At 34.3% G+C, this 15,590-nt stretch overlaps 1 protein-coding gene across 1 annotated transcript in view; it reads left to right on the top strand.

The window, feature by feature from the left end:
* Positions 1 to 15,590, top strand: part of LOC106875431 (protocadherin Fat 4) — a 483,512-nt gene that overhangs the window by 69,762 nt on the left and 398,160 nt on the right. The window contains exon 2 of the mRNA XM_014923579.2: positions 552 to 623. Within this exon, the coding sequence (XP_014779065.1) occupies positions 552 to 623 (72 nt within the window). The remainder of the gene's footprint in view (positions 1 to 551; positions 624 to 15,590) is intronic.

The following is a 15,590-nucleotide window of genomic DNA, read 5'->3' as shown; positions in this document are numbered from 1 at the left end:
ATATTATATATTGTATATTCCATATTCTATACCCCACATTAGTTCTGCAGGAATATAAATAAAACATAAAAAACAGACAGTGTTGGAACTCTTTTAAACAAAATAATATATATATATATATATATATATTTCGTTTTTGGATTTGTATATATATATATATATATATATATATATATATATATATACAGGCCCAAACACACATACATACTTACATACATGCATACATACATACATACATACATACAAGTTCGGCTTTGACAGAAACGGTTATATTTAGTAATGCCGTTCAGTCTATGTGTTATTAGTACGCATTTGTATCTATCCATAAATATATATGTGAAAATGCACACATTTTATCTTGCTTATTAAAGTTTGCGCGTGTGTGCTGTGGAAGTGCTTCTTTGTGTAAGCTTTGAAAGGCTTTCTATGAGAGCTTGTGCTTTAATCTTTTTGGTATTCCCATGAAAACAGTTATGTTAAAAAAAACGTTATGTTCGACTTCGTACTCTTCGTACTCTATGTTGATTTATCTTATTCAAATATGTTTTCAGTGTGTCTTCAGTTTTTCAATGGAACCATTGCACACCCCCTTTACTTACAAGTCATGGAGACTGCCAGTAAGGGTAAGTAAATATGCTTCTTTCAAATAACTTCGAAAACGTTATCTGTGTGTGTGTGTGTGTGTGTGTGTGTGTGTGTGTGTGTGTGTGTGTGTGTGTGTGTGTGTGTGTGTGTGTGTGTGTGTGTGTATTATTTATTTCAAAAATGTTTTTAGAAAACGTCTTGACACTGTAACAATATTTGAAGGTTTTCTTAAATAACAAATATGGATAATATAAAAACTCTTAAAAAACAGACGTATTTTTGGAAACAAATTTACGTATTGAGTTAGCGCTTTCGACATTTACAGGTTTTTAAACACGTGTTTTAAGGTAATCTGTATACAGAAGTTTATTTTTAGCTGCAGTTTTGACTATTTCGTGTTCAGTTTCGAAATTAGTGTCCTTATTAAGTAATCTTCCATTGCCTTTTGAAGAGAATATTTCAATTTTCCATTTGCACAAATGTGATGATGTTCACAAAATGGAACGTTTCTAAGAGATGAATATTTGATTTGTAGCTTATATGCCCTAAATAACTGTAATGGCTTTGATCTTATTTGGCTGATATTAGTCTTATTACATTGTGAGCATTGAAACCGATTCAGCCGAGCAATGAGCAAAAGTGGAAATCATCGGAAAAATTCAAAACAGTCCGACAGAAGAGAGTGGGTCACCTAAATGTTTTGAAAAATGTAATCAACTTCTATGATAGTAGCAAAATTTCATAATCGTAAAGAAGTCCATATCAGCTTAATGGAATACCATAAACCATATGCAATGATTCCCAAACTACCTGATGTACAATTACACTGAATCGTTACAAGATCAATATCAAACACCCAACATTTAAGCAATTAATCTGACATGATTTTTAAACCATTGTTCAAATTGGTTTCAAGTTTCATATTGTTTAGTTTCCATGTGACCAGCTTTTACGCAAGTATCTTCATGGATTAGGATTTAAAGCAGTACAATTATGGAGTAACAAACATACATACAGGGAGATTCCAAAATACCCATGTTTCAGGGTGACCCCACAACTAAAATATTGTTGACGGATTACAATATGATACAAGAAAACAACAATCATTTTTACTAACAAATATCATTTTCAAATAAAAGAGACAACATCGGGCTTGATAGTTGTACGCACCATTTCAACATCAGTAATGAAATACCTCGAGGGAAAAATCTTCATACGCTATGGGGTTTCTTTTGATCACCATTTCCACTTTTATTTAATAGAAAAATAAATAATATTCCTAGATGATTGCTTCATATTTTGGAACAAAAGTAAGGAAACATTACAAGAGGCTTTACATATATAAAAATCATTCAAAAATCCTGCTTTATATAGTAAGATTTATATATTCAATAGATACGGACACAAATATACAACTGGTAGAGACAACTGGTTGAACAAAAAATATTCTTTCAGCAACAAAAATAAGTGAAATACTGAGCAAATCATGTCATAAACACGGCTAAAGAGATCCTCAAGTCTGTTTTGCAGAGAAACATCACAATGAGAGCTGAGTCAAAGTCAAAAGCATAGATATTCAATTTGTAATCGCCTACACATAATCCTATGATCTATTCGGCCAAATAAGCCCTTTCTTGTCGTATACCAATCATCAAATCGAAAAATAATCTAAGAATCACTAATTATCATCCTCCAAAGACAGGCATGAAATCATAAAAGGCACACATTCATATAAAAAAAAAAAACAGGCAAGTAGCAAAATGTGCAGACCTTCGTAGTGGATTGTTGAAACAAGCCGCATAAATGTATTTGAACTAACTTATTTCTGAAAACGCTAGTCGGTACTAATACTTTATTTGTTCTGGACAGGCAGTCGGTAAGCACCAACCAGTTGTTGTGTTGTAAGTGAGGTATGACAGCATAACGTATTTTGTTTTTAAATAATATACATATAAAGGCGGCGCTCCAGCATGGCCGCAGTCAAATGACTGAAACAAGTAGAAGAGTATATAATATAGAAAATCGCATAATAAAATCAAAAACATAAGTAATACAATTTCAGGAGTACATGTTGATGCAATTATGTGTTTTTGTGCGTATGTCTGCCGTTTGTGAGTGTGTGTAAGCGTCCTTCTTGATGTATGTGTATGTATTTTGTAGAATACAGACTACAGAATCCTTATGTCACACAAAACAAACTTTCTCGAATATCAGTGAAGTTCTTGTGTATACAGATATGATACATTATTTCCCGAAGAAAGCGGAAATAGATTTAAAAAAAAAAAAACAAGATAAAGCGATAAAATTTCATTCATTGTTTGTATAGAGTTCTAAACTTGTCTGGATACGCTTAGCATATTTTTTGACTAATGGAAGCAGATATGAAGACACATACTCTTGTAAAGTACCCTCAAAGTTAATCAAGATGACATTATATCTTATATTGGTTTCAAATTTTGGCACATGCAGACTTGTGATGAAAGACATCCAAACAGAAATAATCTCATATTTTTGCCCAGGATTACTGGAGTCTTGGATACTATCTCTCTGAGTAGAATCTTCGAAAGTGTCTTCTACCATTGAGTTTCTCCAAGAATTGTTGGTGAAACTGGGTCGGTGGAAACTGTTTGGGAGTCCGTCCGATAGATTGTACCTCAGATTCAAAGAACTAGTCTGATTACCTTCTGTGTCACGCTAATTTTGCCCGAGGTTTACGTTAAGGTTACTCGTGTTGATCTAATAGCCACATATACTATAATTTAATGCGTGGATAGCCCTGAATATGACTTTATGCTCTGGTTATGACTTTAAACTACTTCCGGTAGTGGGGCTCTGGTTCAGTTGATCTGAGGTTTTCAGGAGATTTGAACCACCTTTCATCTACTGTTGTTCTCAGATCTAGTCTGACCCAGTTAGTACATTTCTCACCATCCTAGTTATGTGTTCGTTTGCATATCATGGTATTGCCTTTGGAAGAAAGTCGCTTACAGACATCCCAACGAACCCTGGACAGGTGAGTTCCTTCAGCGTTTTAGCAGCTCACATAAAACAAGGTACGTCTATGCAAGTTGTGCAGCCTAATAATTACTGGGCTTGTGATATTTGTTGTACCGGATCACTGCTGATTTCAAGAACGAGAAAGTGGAACTAGCTCTGTAAATGCATGTTCAATTCATCGTATAGTTTGCTCACCAATCCAAGATAGCAGCACCAAAATCACTCTTTCTTCACGAGTCCAGTGGCGATTGGAAAAGAAATGAAGAAGCAGTTAGAGAATGCCAATGGAAGACCTTCAGCTTTGACCCTGACGGCACAGCAAAGTATTGAACTAAAAACACTGTGCGATTGTAACTTACAAAAGACTCATTCATCGGAGCGACGAAAGTGTCCACAAGTTGGTAGTTCAATAGATCAAACTCGTATGCTCATCTTCAAAACTGACGCAGGATCTATTTTTATTAAGATAACCATATCGTAGATACTTTATTTCTTTAACACGCATATAAACAAATAATAATTTTAGTAAACACTATATTTTTAACCGTAAGGAATATCCGACCCGTGTTAACCCATATAATAGATGTAGACATGCAAAATATCATTCAGTAAGATCGTGCAATTTTCTGTTTTTACAAAATACTATTTCTCATTTATCAAATATGTAAGGACAAAACAGTAAGAATAATAAACAATACACTTACAATAAAAGATCAATGCAAAAAAAAAACGAAAACTACAGATATGTTTCATATTAATCAATATACAGAGCAAAAATGATTTATGTTACGTGATATGGAATGATACATTCAAAATTGTAGGCAATAAATATATCATAATGGATATAATATTCTATGAAGAAATACACCACAGGAATTGTGAAATATAATTCAGCAACAATGTACAAACCTCTATAAATTACATTGTTCCACTCGTTATGCCATTGTGATTATTTAACCCCAGGTCAGTAATGTTCTATCGGAACTATGATGAAAGGCGTTCCAAGTATGACCGTCCCGTCTTTTATTTTGCGTTTCTAAAACTACACTATTCAATGTGTACTAGATCTTTCAAGTAGGTACGACATGAAGGTGCGGGGAAAGGGCAGAGATATAGCTGTTTCTAGCAGGTCAACGACTACGTAGATTCTCCATCGAAATACATCTATCCTTGTTTATCATGGGTACTTGGTTCTCCACCTAACCAAAAAAGATGAAAAAGGAGACACCACATTAAATGAGCCAGCGTTAAACGAATGATAGAACATACAGGAAAAGTATCTTTCCAAGACCCCAAGTTCTCCCGGACATTGTAAATGGTCACTGGAACTCGCTTTTACGATCCAAGCAGATTATTTGAGTGATTACTGATCCCTAAAATCAGACATCAATTCGTGATGAGCGTAACACGGCTCACAAAGGAGTACTGCGCTACCCCAGATCCGTGATGGCTGACTCAGTGATAAATGATGATGGATGTGGTACTGATGAAGCCAGTAACCCATTGTGTCACGCAAATGTCAATAGTCTTCAATGTTGTACAAAGCATGTGGTCTAAGTCAATGACCGTGCGGTTCAGGTAGAGAATATTGAAGAAGCATAAAACGGAAAACAAGGCTGATGTGAAGTGACTGATGGTTGCTTGTAAATTAGTAACTACAGTCTAGATAGCTGTCGGCAGTTATTTGCCATGGTTTCATTATTTCTTAGCGCAGATATTTGATGCAATTTATAAACAAGATTTGCAACAATATTCACAGCTGGCAACAGATAAGCATCCTATCTACCGTTGACAATGAGTGTTAATAATATTTGGTTTTCTTAACAATTCCAATTTAAATATCTAATCGTTACTCAGTCATTTAACACCACCCTTTTGAATATTTATCAGCAAAGAGTCATGCAGTGTTAGGATGAAATAAAGGCAAAGGATTGGAAATTAACTCTCTTTATGTTATGTTATTTTATAACAAGTGGAAGCAGTTATGAAGTTACTGATTAACACGAATTAATTCTTTGTGGACGACAAATTTTAGGCGCTGTTGTCGTTGCTGTTATTTATCCCAGGTCAGCATTGAGCGGTCATAGCAAAGACTAATCTGGCTCTCGGATTATCTCGGATTATATATATACCATGGTACCTTCTTCAAGATGGTACGTTGTGGTTTCAAAGGCATTTGATTATTTCTAGAGGATTCCACCTTAAATTACAAAACTTTCTTTTATCAATCTTACCAAGGCCACCATCGGTTAGTTGTCTCAGTAGTGTAAACGGTCTTATTCTCCGAAATATTTAGCTGCATTCAGAAGGTAAACGATTCTTTCGAATGGATTGCAAAGTTGAATAACTTGATAATCTTCAGACATAATATCTGAAATTCTGTCTGAGTGCATTTTATAAACACTGCAACGTATAACTATTGTTCGATGATGTTTTGCCTTTGGCAACGATTCTGTTTTCTGCTGCAGAACCAACATGTATTAAACTCCTATGCTTGTGCGGTAGATTATATTTCATATAATGTCATTTCCTAAATTTGACAACGTATTGAGAGTAAAGGTGAAATCACTTGTGGTTTAAAACACATCAGTGAAACGTGACTTAATCTATTCATATAATAGTTCAATATTTCATGTTAGTTGATGTGTGTGTCGGCTGTAGATTTTGAACATTTTCTACGTTTATAAATATATCCGTTCAGGATATATCCTGAACATCCAGGATTATATGAAACGAACTCTACCGGAAATCAACCGATATACTGACAGCCTACAACCAAAATATATTTTACTAAAAAAAGAACATTGCTTGACATTTGAGATTTAGAACTAATACACAAAAACAAGTAAGTTAAGTTTAATACAACAAAACAAGAAATAACGACCATCACATACGAAGGTATTCACTTTACTAATGTTACGTAAGTACATGACTAGAGCTCACTTGTTTCTTATAATTTCATAATGAAACCTTACTTATGAATGTCCAGTCTATAAATGTTATAGAAATTGATAAATACATGTATATGATTTTAAGCTTAAAGTACAATATATGCCAAACATACGTTAATCATACATTAACCCAACAAAGAAATGCCTACGTGGTCGCATGACCTGCGAGAAATAGCAGAAAAACTTCCCACAAATCATGTTTTACTATCATTAAACAGGAAGCGTAATGTAGTCTCAGGTATCCTGGAAAATAAAATCAGGTCTGACCTCAAAATAAGCAACAACCTTCGTCATATTTATTTCACATGAAAAGTTCTTATAAAAGTTTGTCATGTAATGCATATTTATTTGCACAAACTTTCTTCCTTATTTATTTTTAATGGCCTTTCTAACATACACTCATACAGGCATACAAATGCACACTTAAGCATAAATATCCATGTGTGCGTGTGTGTGTGTGTGTGTGTGTGTGTGTGTGTGTGTGTGTGTGTGTCTAACGTGTTTTATAATGCAAGTTAACTCAGTTTGGATACAAGTATTAGCACACATATGTATCACATATGTGCATGCTCAAGCATATAGAATACAGCATCTGCGAAGGAGATCTGTTTTATATTATTTTTATCTTTTCCCTCCCTTTTCAAAAGATGACGCCTTCTGTTCTATACAACAAACAACGTAGCAGGAACGCTGGTACATTCATAAAGCAGAACTATAGGTTTGACATGATAATCTTTCAGAAATGTCTTTTGTTGTATGCTTATTTATTGTATTGAAATGTATTCTGCGTTTATTAATTCTACGTTGAGAAAATTCTATTGGTATCTGTTCATTTGAAAACATTCTCATGAGATCCAAACTTCTCTACTTGAGAAATGACTATGACATTTGCATCAACCAACCCTCAGGTTGTTCTGAAAATAAAAATAACAGGCGTTACACATTATATTCTAAAAATATTCTTAGAAAAAGTATAAATCAAAAAGATAATCTTTAATCTGTACCTTCTTTAGTTTTAAATTTAGATTTATCTGAAGCTTAATATATTTCTGTTGTATGTTTTCCCCCCTAACTTAATGTTTTAAGTATGTAAAATGGGCAGATGCAAGAAAACCTCTCCTAAATTTCGCGTTAAATTTTTTTGATATGTGCTAGTTCAAAATTTTACATTACTCGTATTTACTACTTATAGGGTTTGTTCTTAGTTCAAATCACGCCCAGGTCAACTTTGCATCCTCTCAGGGTCGATAACAAAGGTACCAGTGAAGTACAGGGGTCTACACTATCAACTTACTCACTCCCCTCAAAACTGCTCGCCTAAATTAAAATCCAGTGTATATTTTGCGTTATAAAATATTTACATAAAAGTTTATATTATTATTGGTAGAAAAATATTTAAAAAGAGAAAATTATATCACAATGATGTCTGCATGTATCTTTCAATAAAATGCATTAAATGAAAGCATGATGTTCAGACAACGAAGGCAAGAAGGAATCATAGATCGTTTTCTTTTATTTCTTTTATATTTGCACATATTTACTGATTCAAAATCAATAACTTGCAAAGATAGAACTATTATTAGCAATATCGTTATTACTGTAAGTATAACCTGCGATAGGACCGATTTAACACCTCCCCTTAGAAATATCAGTCTTGTGCCTTAATCGGAAACCGACTTTATTGTTATAACTTGTACGACAGTATTAATATTACTAATTTTTTTTATTAATAATGCTAACATTATTTAGATACTTCGTTCTTGTATCCGGTCTGCAAGATTCTTTATGTGAATTCCTGTGTTGAAGCAAATTTTGTTGCGTCTGGAGAGAGTCATATTGTCGTAATATCTAACACACTCACCGGTTCAATTTCCACACATTTATTATTCATATTTTTTCTTTTCAAAATTTTCGTTGCTTTTACAACCTTATCATTGGATAAAACACAACAAAATTATTTAGATAGTACAGAAAAAATGCTTCAGTGTTATGGTCTTTCGGGTCACAAATACAATTTTTCGAAGATTTCTCTGTATTTTCGAAAGTATAAATCGAGACAGTTGTTTCCTTTATATTTCTTCAAAACCATTAAAAGTGAGATACATTAAGATTCATTCCGATTTCGTTATATGGATATTTTTGTAGTAAATAAAAACCCTGGGGACTCAAAATAAAACCTATTTAGATAAAATGAGAATGGAAAAACTCTGAATCTAACTTTGCGTTAGGTACAAGTATTTGGGGAAGTATCAACAGTGTTTGTTGTACATTAATAAACAATAAGAAAGAATACAGTGTGTTCCTGTCATTACTGCTTAGCTCCAGATCAATCCTGTTCCAACAGATTTGTAATAATTTCTAATTTAGATACAAGCCGAGTAGTCTTGGGAGGAGTGAGTTAGTCAGTACTATTGTCATCAGTTCATGATTTGGACTTTATCTTTATCGGCTCTGATAGGATGAAAAGCAAAGATGATCTGGGCGAAATTTGAACACAGAATGTCGTTGTTGTTGGCACTCCGTCGCGATTTCCAGTTGATCCGATCAACGGAACAGTTTGCTTGTGAAATTAACGTGCAAGTGGCTCAGCACTCCACAGACATGTGTACCCTTAATGTAGTTCTCGGGGATATTCAGCGTGACACAGTGTGACAAGGTTGACCCTTTGAATTACAGGCACAACAGAAACAGGAAGTAAGAGTGAGAGAAAGTTGTGGTGGAAGAGTACAGCAGGGTTCGCCACCATCCCCTGCCGGAGCCTCGTGGAGCTTTAGGTGTTTTCGCTCAATAAACACTCACAACGCCCAGTCTGGGAATCGAAACCGCGATCCTATGACCGCGAGTCCGCTGCCCTAATCACTGGGCCATTGCGCCTCCACGAACACAGAATATACCTACATGAAAAAATATTACATCCATGATTATTCCTATCTAGGTATCCTGATAAGACATTAATATGCAACGCTACGTTATCCAAGTCGGGTATGAGGCATTATATTGTCCACATAATACAATACATCGTACCAATGTGAAGTGACGGAATAAGCAAACACAAAGAATAACTGGAGCCCAAAGGAAACCCCTGTGTAGTCACTTCACCTGCAAGAATTTCCACGTCACCGTTTTGGAAAAGCAAATCGCATAATGTAGACTTAAGTATGCCTAAAAGATTGTGTGTTATCTCCCAGAATGTCAGCTAAGTCATGTTTGAGTATATTATTAATATTATTATTATCATTGACGCTGCTCGTGGATTTCAAAGAGGAGGGACGTGTGTCCGTGAACTGTCAGTTTTTATTCTTCTGCATGACCTCCAGCAGAATATCCAAAAGAATTTTCAATCTTCTTCCTTTCTTTGGGGTGAATTTAATAGGTTATCTTATATCTTGTAGCTGTATTGTTAGTGTTACAGTAGTTCTTATTCTAGTAGCGGCTTTGCTGTAGTATTTCTTGTTGATATTTTGCGTACTGTTGAAACCTTGGATAGTGATAGAGCTATTAACGATGATGCTGGCACTGGTTAATCTTGTAATATTCGGTAGACATGCAGAAAATAAATTATGTTAGTTATATGTTTTCATTTGCCATTGAAGCGGTTATTGCCTGTGGTTTGTTTCTTTTTCTTTTGTTGGGGTTGTTACTTTAAGTCTGACATGGGAATTCATGTGGTGGATGTTGTTGAAAGTGCTTCCATTTATATTTTTCTTGGTGCCGTTGTTAAAAATGTGGAAATTTTGGTGTTAATCTTTCCCAGTGTAAATAGCAACGTTACTAAAATACTTGCAACATCCTCCGTTGCGACGCTGATGTCCTTCTTACCAAGGTTGCAACACTATTGTCAGCTCCATCATAGACGCTATCGACATTCTTTTCCGTGGCTTCCTTTCCTTTTGCTTTCCAATGTTTTCTCCTCTCCTATGTCCTCCCTTTCTTAAATCATCCTCATCGAAAAATATTTCATGTATAAAAAATAAGACAAATCACAATTCAAAGATGCAAATTTCAAAATCATCTATTTCCTAAATCGATTACATAGGAGGAGAGGCCATAAGGGATGAGGATGAAACTTCAGCATTATCATTTACATTATGTTAAGGGACAATCTTTTAATTGTCAAGCCAGTCAGGGCAACATATAATTATATGATTGTTAAATACACGGTTTACTGTTTGACAGGCTAAACTCTTTTGACATACTAATAAGGTATCATCCCCACAAGAATAGAAGAAAATCACCTATTCATTAAAAGTAATTAAATCGTGTAATCTGGGTTAAACACAAAGGTTTGTGTTCTGGCTGTTATTATTCTTCAGATACCGTTTGCACCACATACTGTAACGATAGTATTATTTAGAATTTCCTCCCTTTTTACTTATAATAACATTAGTTTCTTAGTTTTTCATTGTGACGGTTTGAAATTGTCTTTGTGTAATACATCTTTTTCTTTCATATATTTCGATCGACGAAAGTTTCATAAAATAAAATAAAAGTTTCGGTAACTGCGTAGAAGTCTGTCGTATATGTGTGTGTGTGTGTGTGTGTGTGTGTGTGTGTCTGTGCATGTACACATGCGTGTATGCCACTGTGTTTGTATCTATGTCCCAGCACCGCTTAACAACCTGTATCGGTTTGCTTATGTCCCCATAATTTGGTGGTTCAGCAAAAGTGTCCTGTAGCATAAGTACCACTCTCTAAAAATACAAGTGATGGCTTCGAGTTATTCGACTGTACCTTTCAAGATGGTAATCCATCATGGTCGCTGTCCAATAACTGAAACAGGTAAAATACTGAAGGTAGAGAAGATGCTGTACCTATTAAAGACTGATAATGGTTTAACATTTTGGCACAAGGCCAGCAATTTTGGGGGAGGGAATAAATCGATTATATCTATCCCAACTGGTACTTATCAACACGAAAGGATAAAAAGCAAAGTCGTACTTAGCTGAATTTGAACTTACAACGCAAAGACGGACAAAATACCGCTAAAGATTTTGGCCAGCGTGCTAACGACTCTGCCAGAACACCGCATTAACAAAATTTATTATATTAACTTAAAATTTACTTTCTTCTCACATCAACCTTTGGTACCCAGAATTTGATTTTTCCTCACATTACTTTTCTGTCATCTTGGAACGGTTTCTGTTCCTTAGCTCTGACAGGTCCAGTGTCACCTCCTCTCAGGTACTCCCGACTTACTTGAGCCTTCTCTCATCACCTAGCTTGTGTGTGGCATCCCCAGGCATCAATGAACACTTTGACCCTTCATTCGCCTCCAGAAATTTTCAGATTAACTCCCTTGTACAGCTGATAATTTCTATCGGTTCTAGTGGAACAGTTTTGCATCCTGATCTAATCTATCTCCGGGAGTTTGTAAAGTCTAGGGGCGCACCATCCCGCCAGAATAAAGCATTGTAATTAAACATTTCACATACACAAAGCAATTTAGTAAACCATTTGGTTTTTGTATATGATGGAAATTATTATTAAATAAGCAAAGCAAGCGAGCTTAGAATGCATAAAAATGTGCGTTGGAAGCAGGTATGTTGAACAGTGAAGAAATTTCTCTCCGTGATCTTCAGATCTGGAATTCAGTCGTAGTGGACATTTTTTCTACGACAGTCTCGGATTCACCCAAGCATTTTAACCGTAATCTGAAGAGATAGAGGTTATGCGAAACTTCAGCGGGTAGACATTATATTCAGCTCAAATAGCCATTCCTGCCACATAAACTATCGGGTTAACATTGTCACAAAACCTACGGGTACAAGTGTATCTGGTATATTCAGCCACTTCAGTACAATGTTTACCGTTTGTTGATATGACTGAACGATGCATCTTTAAAACTCACAAAGGATTCTAAGAAAAAAACACTGTGCGTGTGATGGTGGCGGTGGTGATGATGCTGGGGTGGTTTTGTGTTTGTATGCAAATAAAAAATCTTGTTCGTTTCACTTTTAGACATCAATTGTATATTTTTATAGTTTTATTTACACCGTTCATATGAAACTGAATTTTTTATGTTCTACACTCCATTTCCATACTAGCCAAATGTTTTTTTTTTTATCCTAGCACAGTATTTAATAATGATTTCTAAAATAATGCAAAAAACATTTTTGAGGAGTATTTGGAGTCAAGTAAATCGGGCTCACATCTATCCTTTAAACACGTTATTCACTTACAAACAGACAAACGTAAAATTTCAACGGCTGTAGAACTTCAGCTTATACAGTTATCTAAAATAAATTCCACCAGACATTTAACCCACCATTCTACTGTTTATGCCTCACGCGGTCGCTTTTAATGATAAATATTTCCAGCAGCATATTGAGACCCATTTTCTTAATTACTTATTCCGTCAAGAATTGGCTTCTCTCCTAGCAAAAATAAACCAATTAATCTTATAAGTTTTTCATGACAAAGTAAAATATATCCGTATATGAGAAACTTTAAATTTATTAAACGATGATATAGAAATTCTGATTTTTTTTTCTAGTTATTTTCCATAATTCTGCATTTTTAGGAGATATTTGTGAGCGCTGTGTGACCTCATATACAGGTTTCATTTATAATTGCTTCAACATGATTAATGTATTGTCTTATTTCATATGCTTTCACACTCTCTTCATTTCTGGTCTTCTAGATTTCATTTCATTGATTTTTGTCTTTCTTATGTTATTTGTATAGTTGTTTAAATTAGACAATTTGAGACAGTTATATTTATTTCATTTTTATGTCTGGTTATTTTAATACAAACTTTATTTCATCAGTTTTCTATTCATGGTGTTCGATGTTAGTTTGTTTTCATGGAGATATGAACTACACACACAAACATATATATATGAACTTTTATAACATTTCTGCAACATTAACATTTATTAGTTTTCTCATAATGTCTTGTTGGTTATAGTCACTTGTAGATATAGATATCAATACATTTTCATTGTTGACATGTAATGTTACCATTTAGTCTACTAAAGATGGAGCAGTGCCTATGCGTCTTACAACCCACTCTAACTAATGTTGGCAAACTGGTTAATACTTCACTTGAAGCGTTGGGATATTGATAGAAGAGATATACTTTTAGTCGGTATTGCGGACTATTTTAATGCCCTATTTTAGAGGTAGAGAATGGGTCCCTGGCCTTCGCATACCGGCAAGGAATTGAAACGTTTGTCTTTAATAAAAATTAATATCTTTATTATTATTGCCAAGAATAGAGTTCTTTGCGGCTTCACGCATTCATATGATCTTATAGTATTTCTTAGAATATTTTCCTTTATTACACATCGATGTTTTAATGTATATTTTATTATTTCCGTTTACTTTCAACAATGTTATGCTTAACGTTTTTAAATGTGGTTAGGTCGGGTTTGCGTTGTATAAACATTTTCTAGGAAGTGCTTTGTAAAGGATCTTAACTTGTTTTCGCTCTGGAATATTTCCAGCTGTTGATTTTTATTGGCTATGTTTTTTATATATGATGATACTTCTAAGAAAGGTTCCTTAGTCATAATTGTTTCGCTAATCCAATAGCACCAATAGAAACTATGTAGCCCTTAAAACGGTTTTTGTGTATTTACAGAGGATACCGAGCTGTCTTACACAGGATCTTGTTTTTAGGAATCCCCAATAAGTTATGAATACCCAAATTGTGAAGTCAGTTATGTAATAACATGAAATTAGTTACCCGATTGTAAGAATTCAAATAAAGTAGCCCCGAAAAGAGCTTTAATGCGTTCCGAGAGTATATAGAACATAGGAGGAAATACTAATAATGTAGGTATGCCAAGTATGTTACGTAAAAACTGGCTAATCCGATATGAGATAATAACAAATCAAAGTAAATAACTCTGAAAAGTGCTCTTGTGCAGTCCCAGAGAATATTACCCTCAGGGGAACTAGTGTTGGTATATTCGTGAATGAGTCACTAACTGAAATAAGTGAATCTATTGTTTAGGAAAATACTATTTAGTTGTTTAAGGGTTGTACTGGAGAAATTGCGAAAATAAAGTTAACAGTTCAAATACTAAGAAATAAACATATTTAACTTCATTTTTACCAAATAATTTAGGAAAATGAATGGATTATTTCCCTTGGCTAGATATAAGGATCCCTTCCAGGGGCGAATGGATTATTTCCCTTGATTTTTAAAATGAAATATATTAGATATATATAAGGATCCCTTCCAGGGGCCCTATTATCGATTTTTTTCAACAATCTGAGCATGCCATTAGGTTTCCAGATACGAGTTCTACTCACATGTTAAGTTTCATCAAAATCGATAAAACGATGTAGGAGGAGTTAGCTAACAACTCCACAAACACACCTACAGACAGAATTTCACACATATGTAGAAGATCTAAAAGAGCTTATAGGGAAGAACTCCAAGATGGTGCGCTATATTTGTTATACATATATGGTAGAGTCATACATATATGATAACGAAAGCAGAAGTGACGTATTTGCCTTGGAATTTTGCGGGGATTAAGATTCAAAATCCCCCCAGAAAGTCTTTAAGACGCGAAATCAACAAGCAAAATAGATAATTTATATGATACCAACTACAATTTTTTATTGTTTGTAAATTGAAAAATTGAAACCATAATTTTAGGAATGAGTTCTCTTTTTCAAATTAATTGGTTAAAGAAACGGAGCTGTTTCGAATTTGCTATGGCCCATTTATGAATGTGTGTGTATGTGTGTGTCTAAATATATCTAGATAGGTCTATATTCTTTTATTCTGTTACAAGAATAACATATAACGATCACATACAATAACCATATAAAATGAAATAAAACTTTTCTGTCTATAACACTCACTACTGGTTTCTACTTATAAGTCAGCTCATTCCAAACCTCTGGCCCATATCTGTGTGTGTGTGTGTGTGTGTGTGTGTGTGTGTGTGTGTGTGTGTGTGTGTACATACACACTATAATGGAGACGCTGCTTATTAATTAGGTATGTAACAATTACTAAAATTACTAAAAGAAAGCAATTATTACAGAGTTAACCGTCTGGAAATACTTTTATAAGTTCATGCTCTTAGAAACTACCTA

Source organism: Octopus bimaculoides, chromosome 15 (genome assembly GCF_001194135.2).
Source record: "Octopus bimaculoides isolate UCB-OBI-ISO-001 chromosome 15, ASM119413v2, whole genome shotgun sequence".
NCBI classification, from domain to species: Eukaryota; Metazoa; Mollusca; class Cephalopoda; order Octopoda; family Octopodidae; genus Octopus; species Octopus bimaculoides.
The sequence above is the reverse complement of the archived record's forward strand: the minus strand, read 5'-3'. Positions and strand labels throughout refer to the sequence as shown.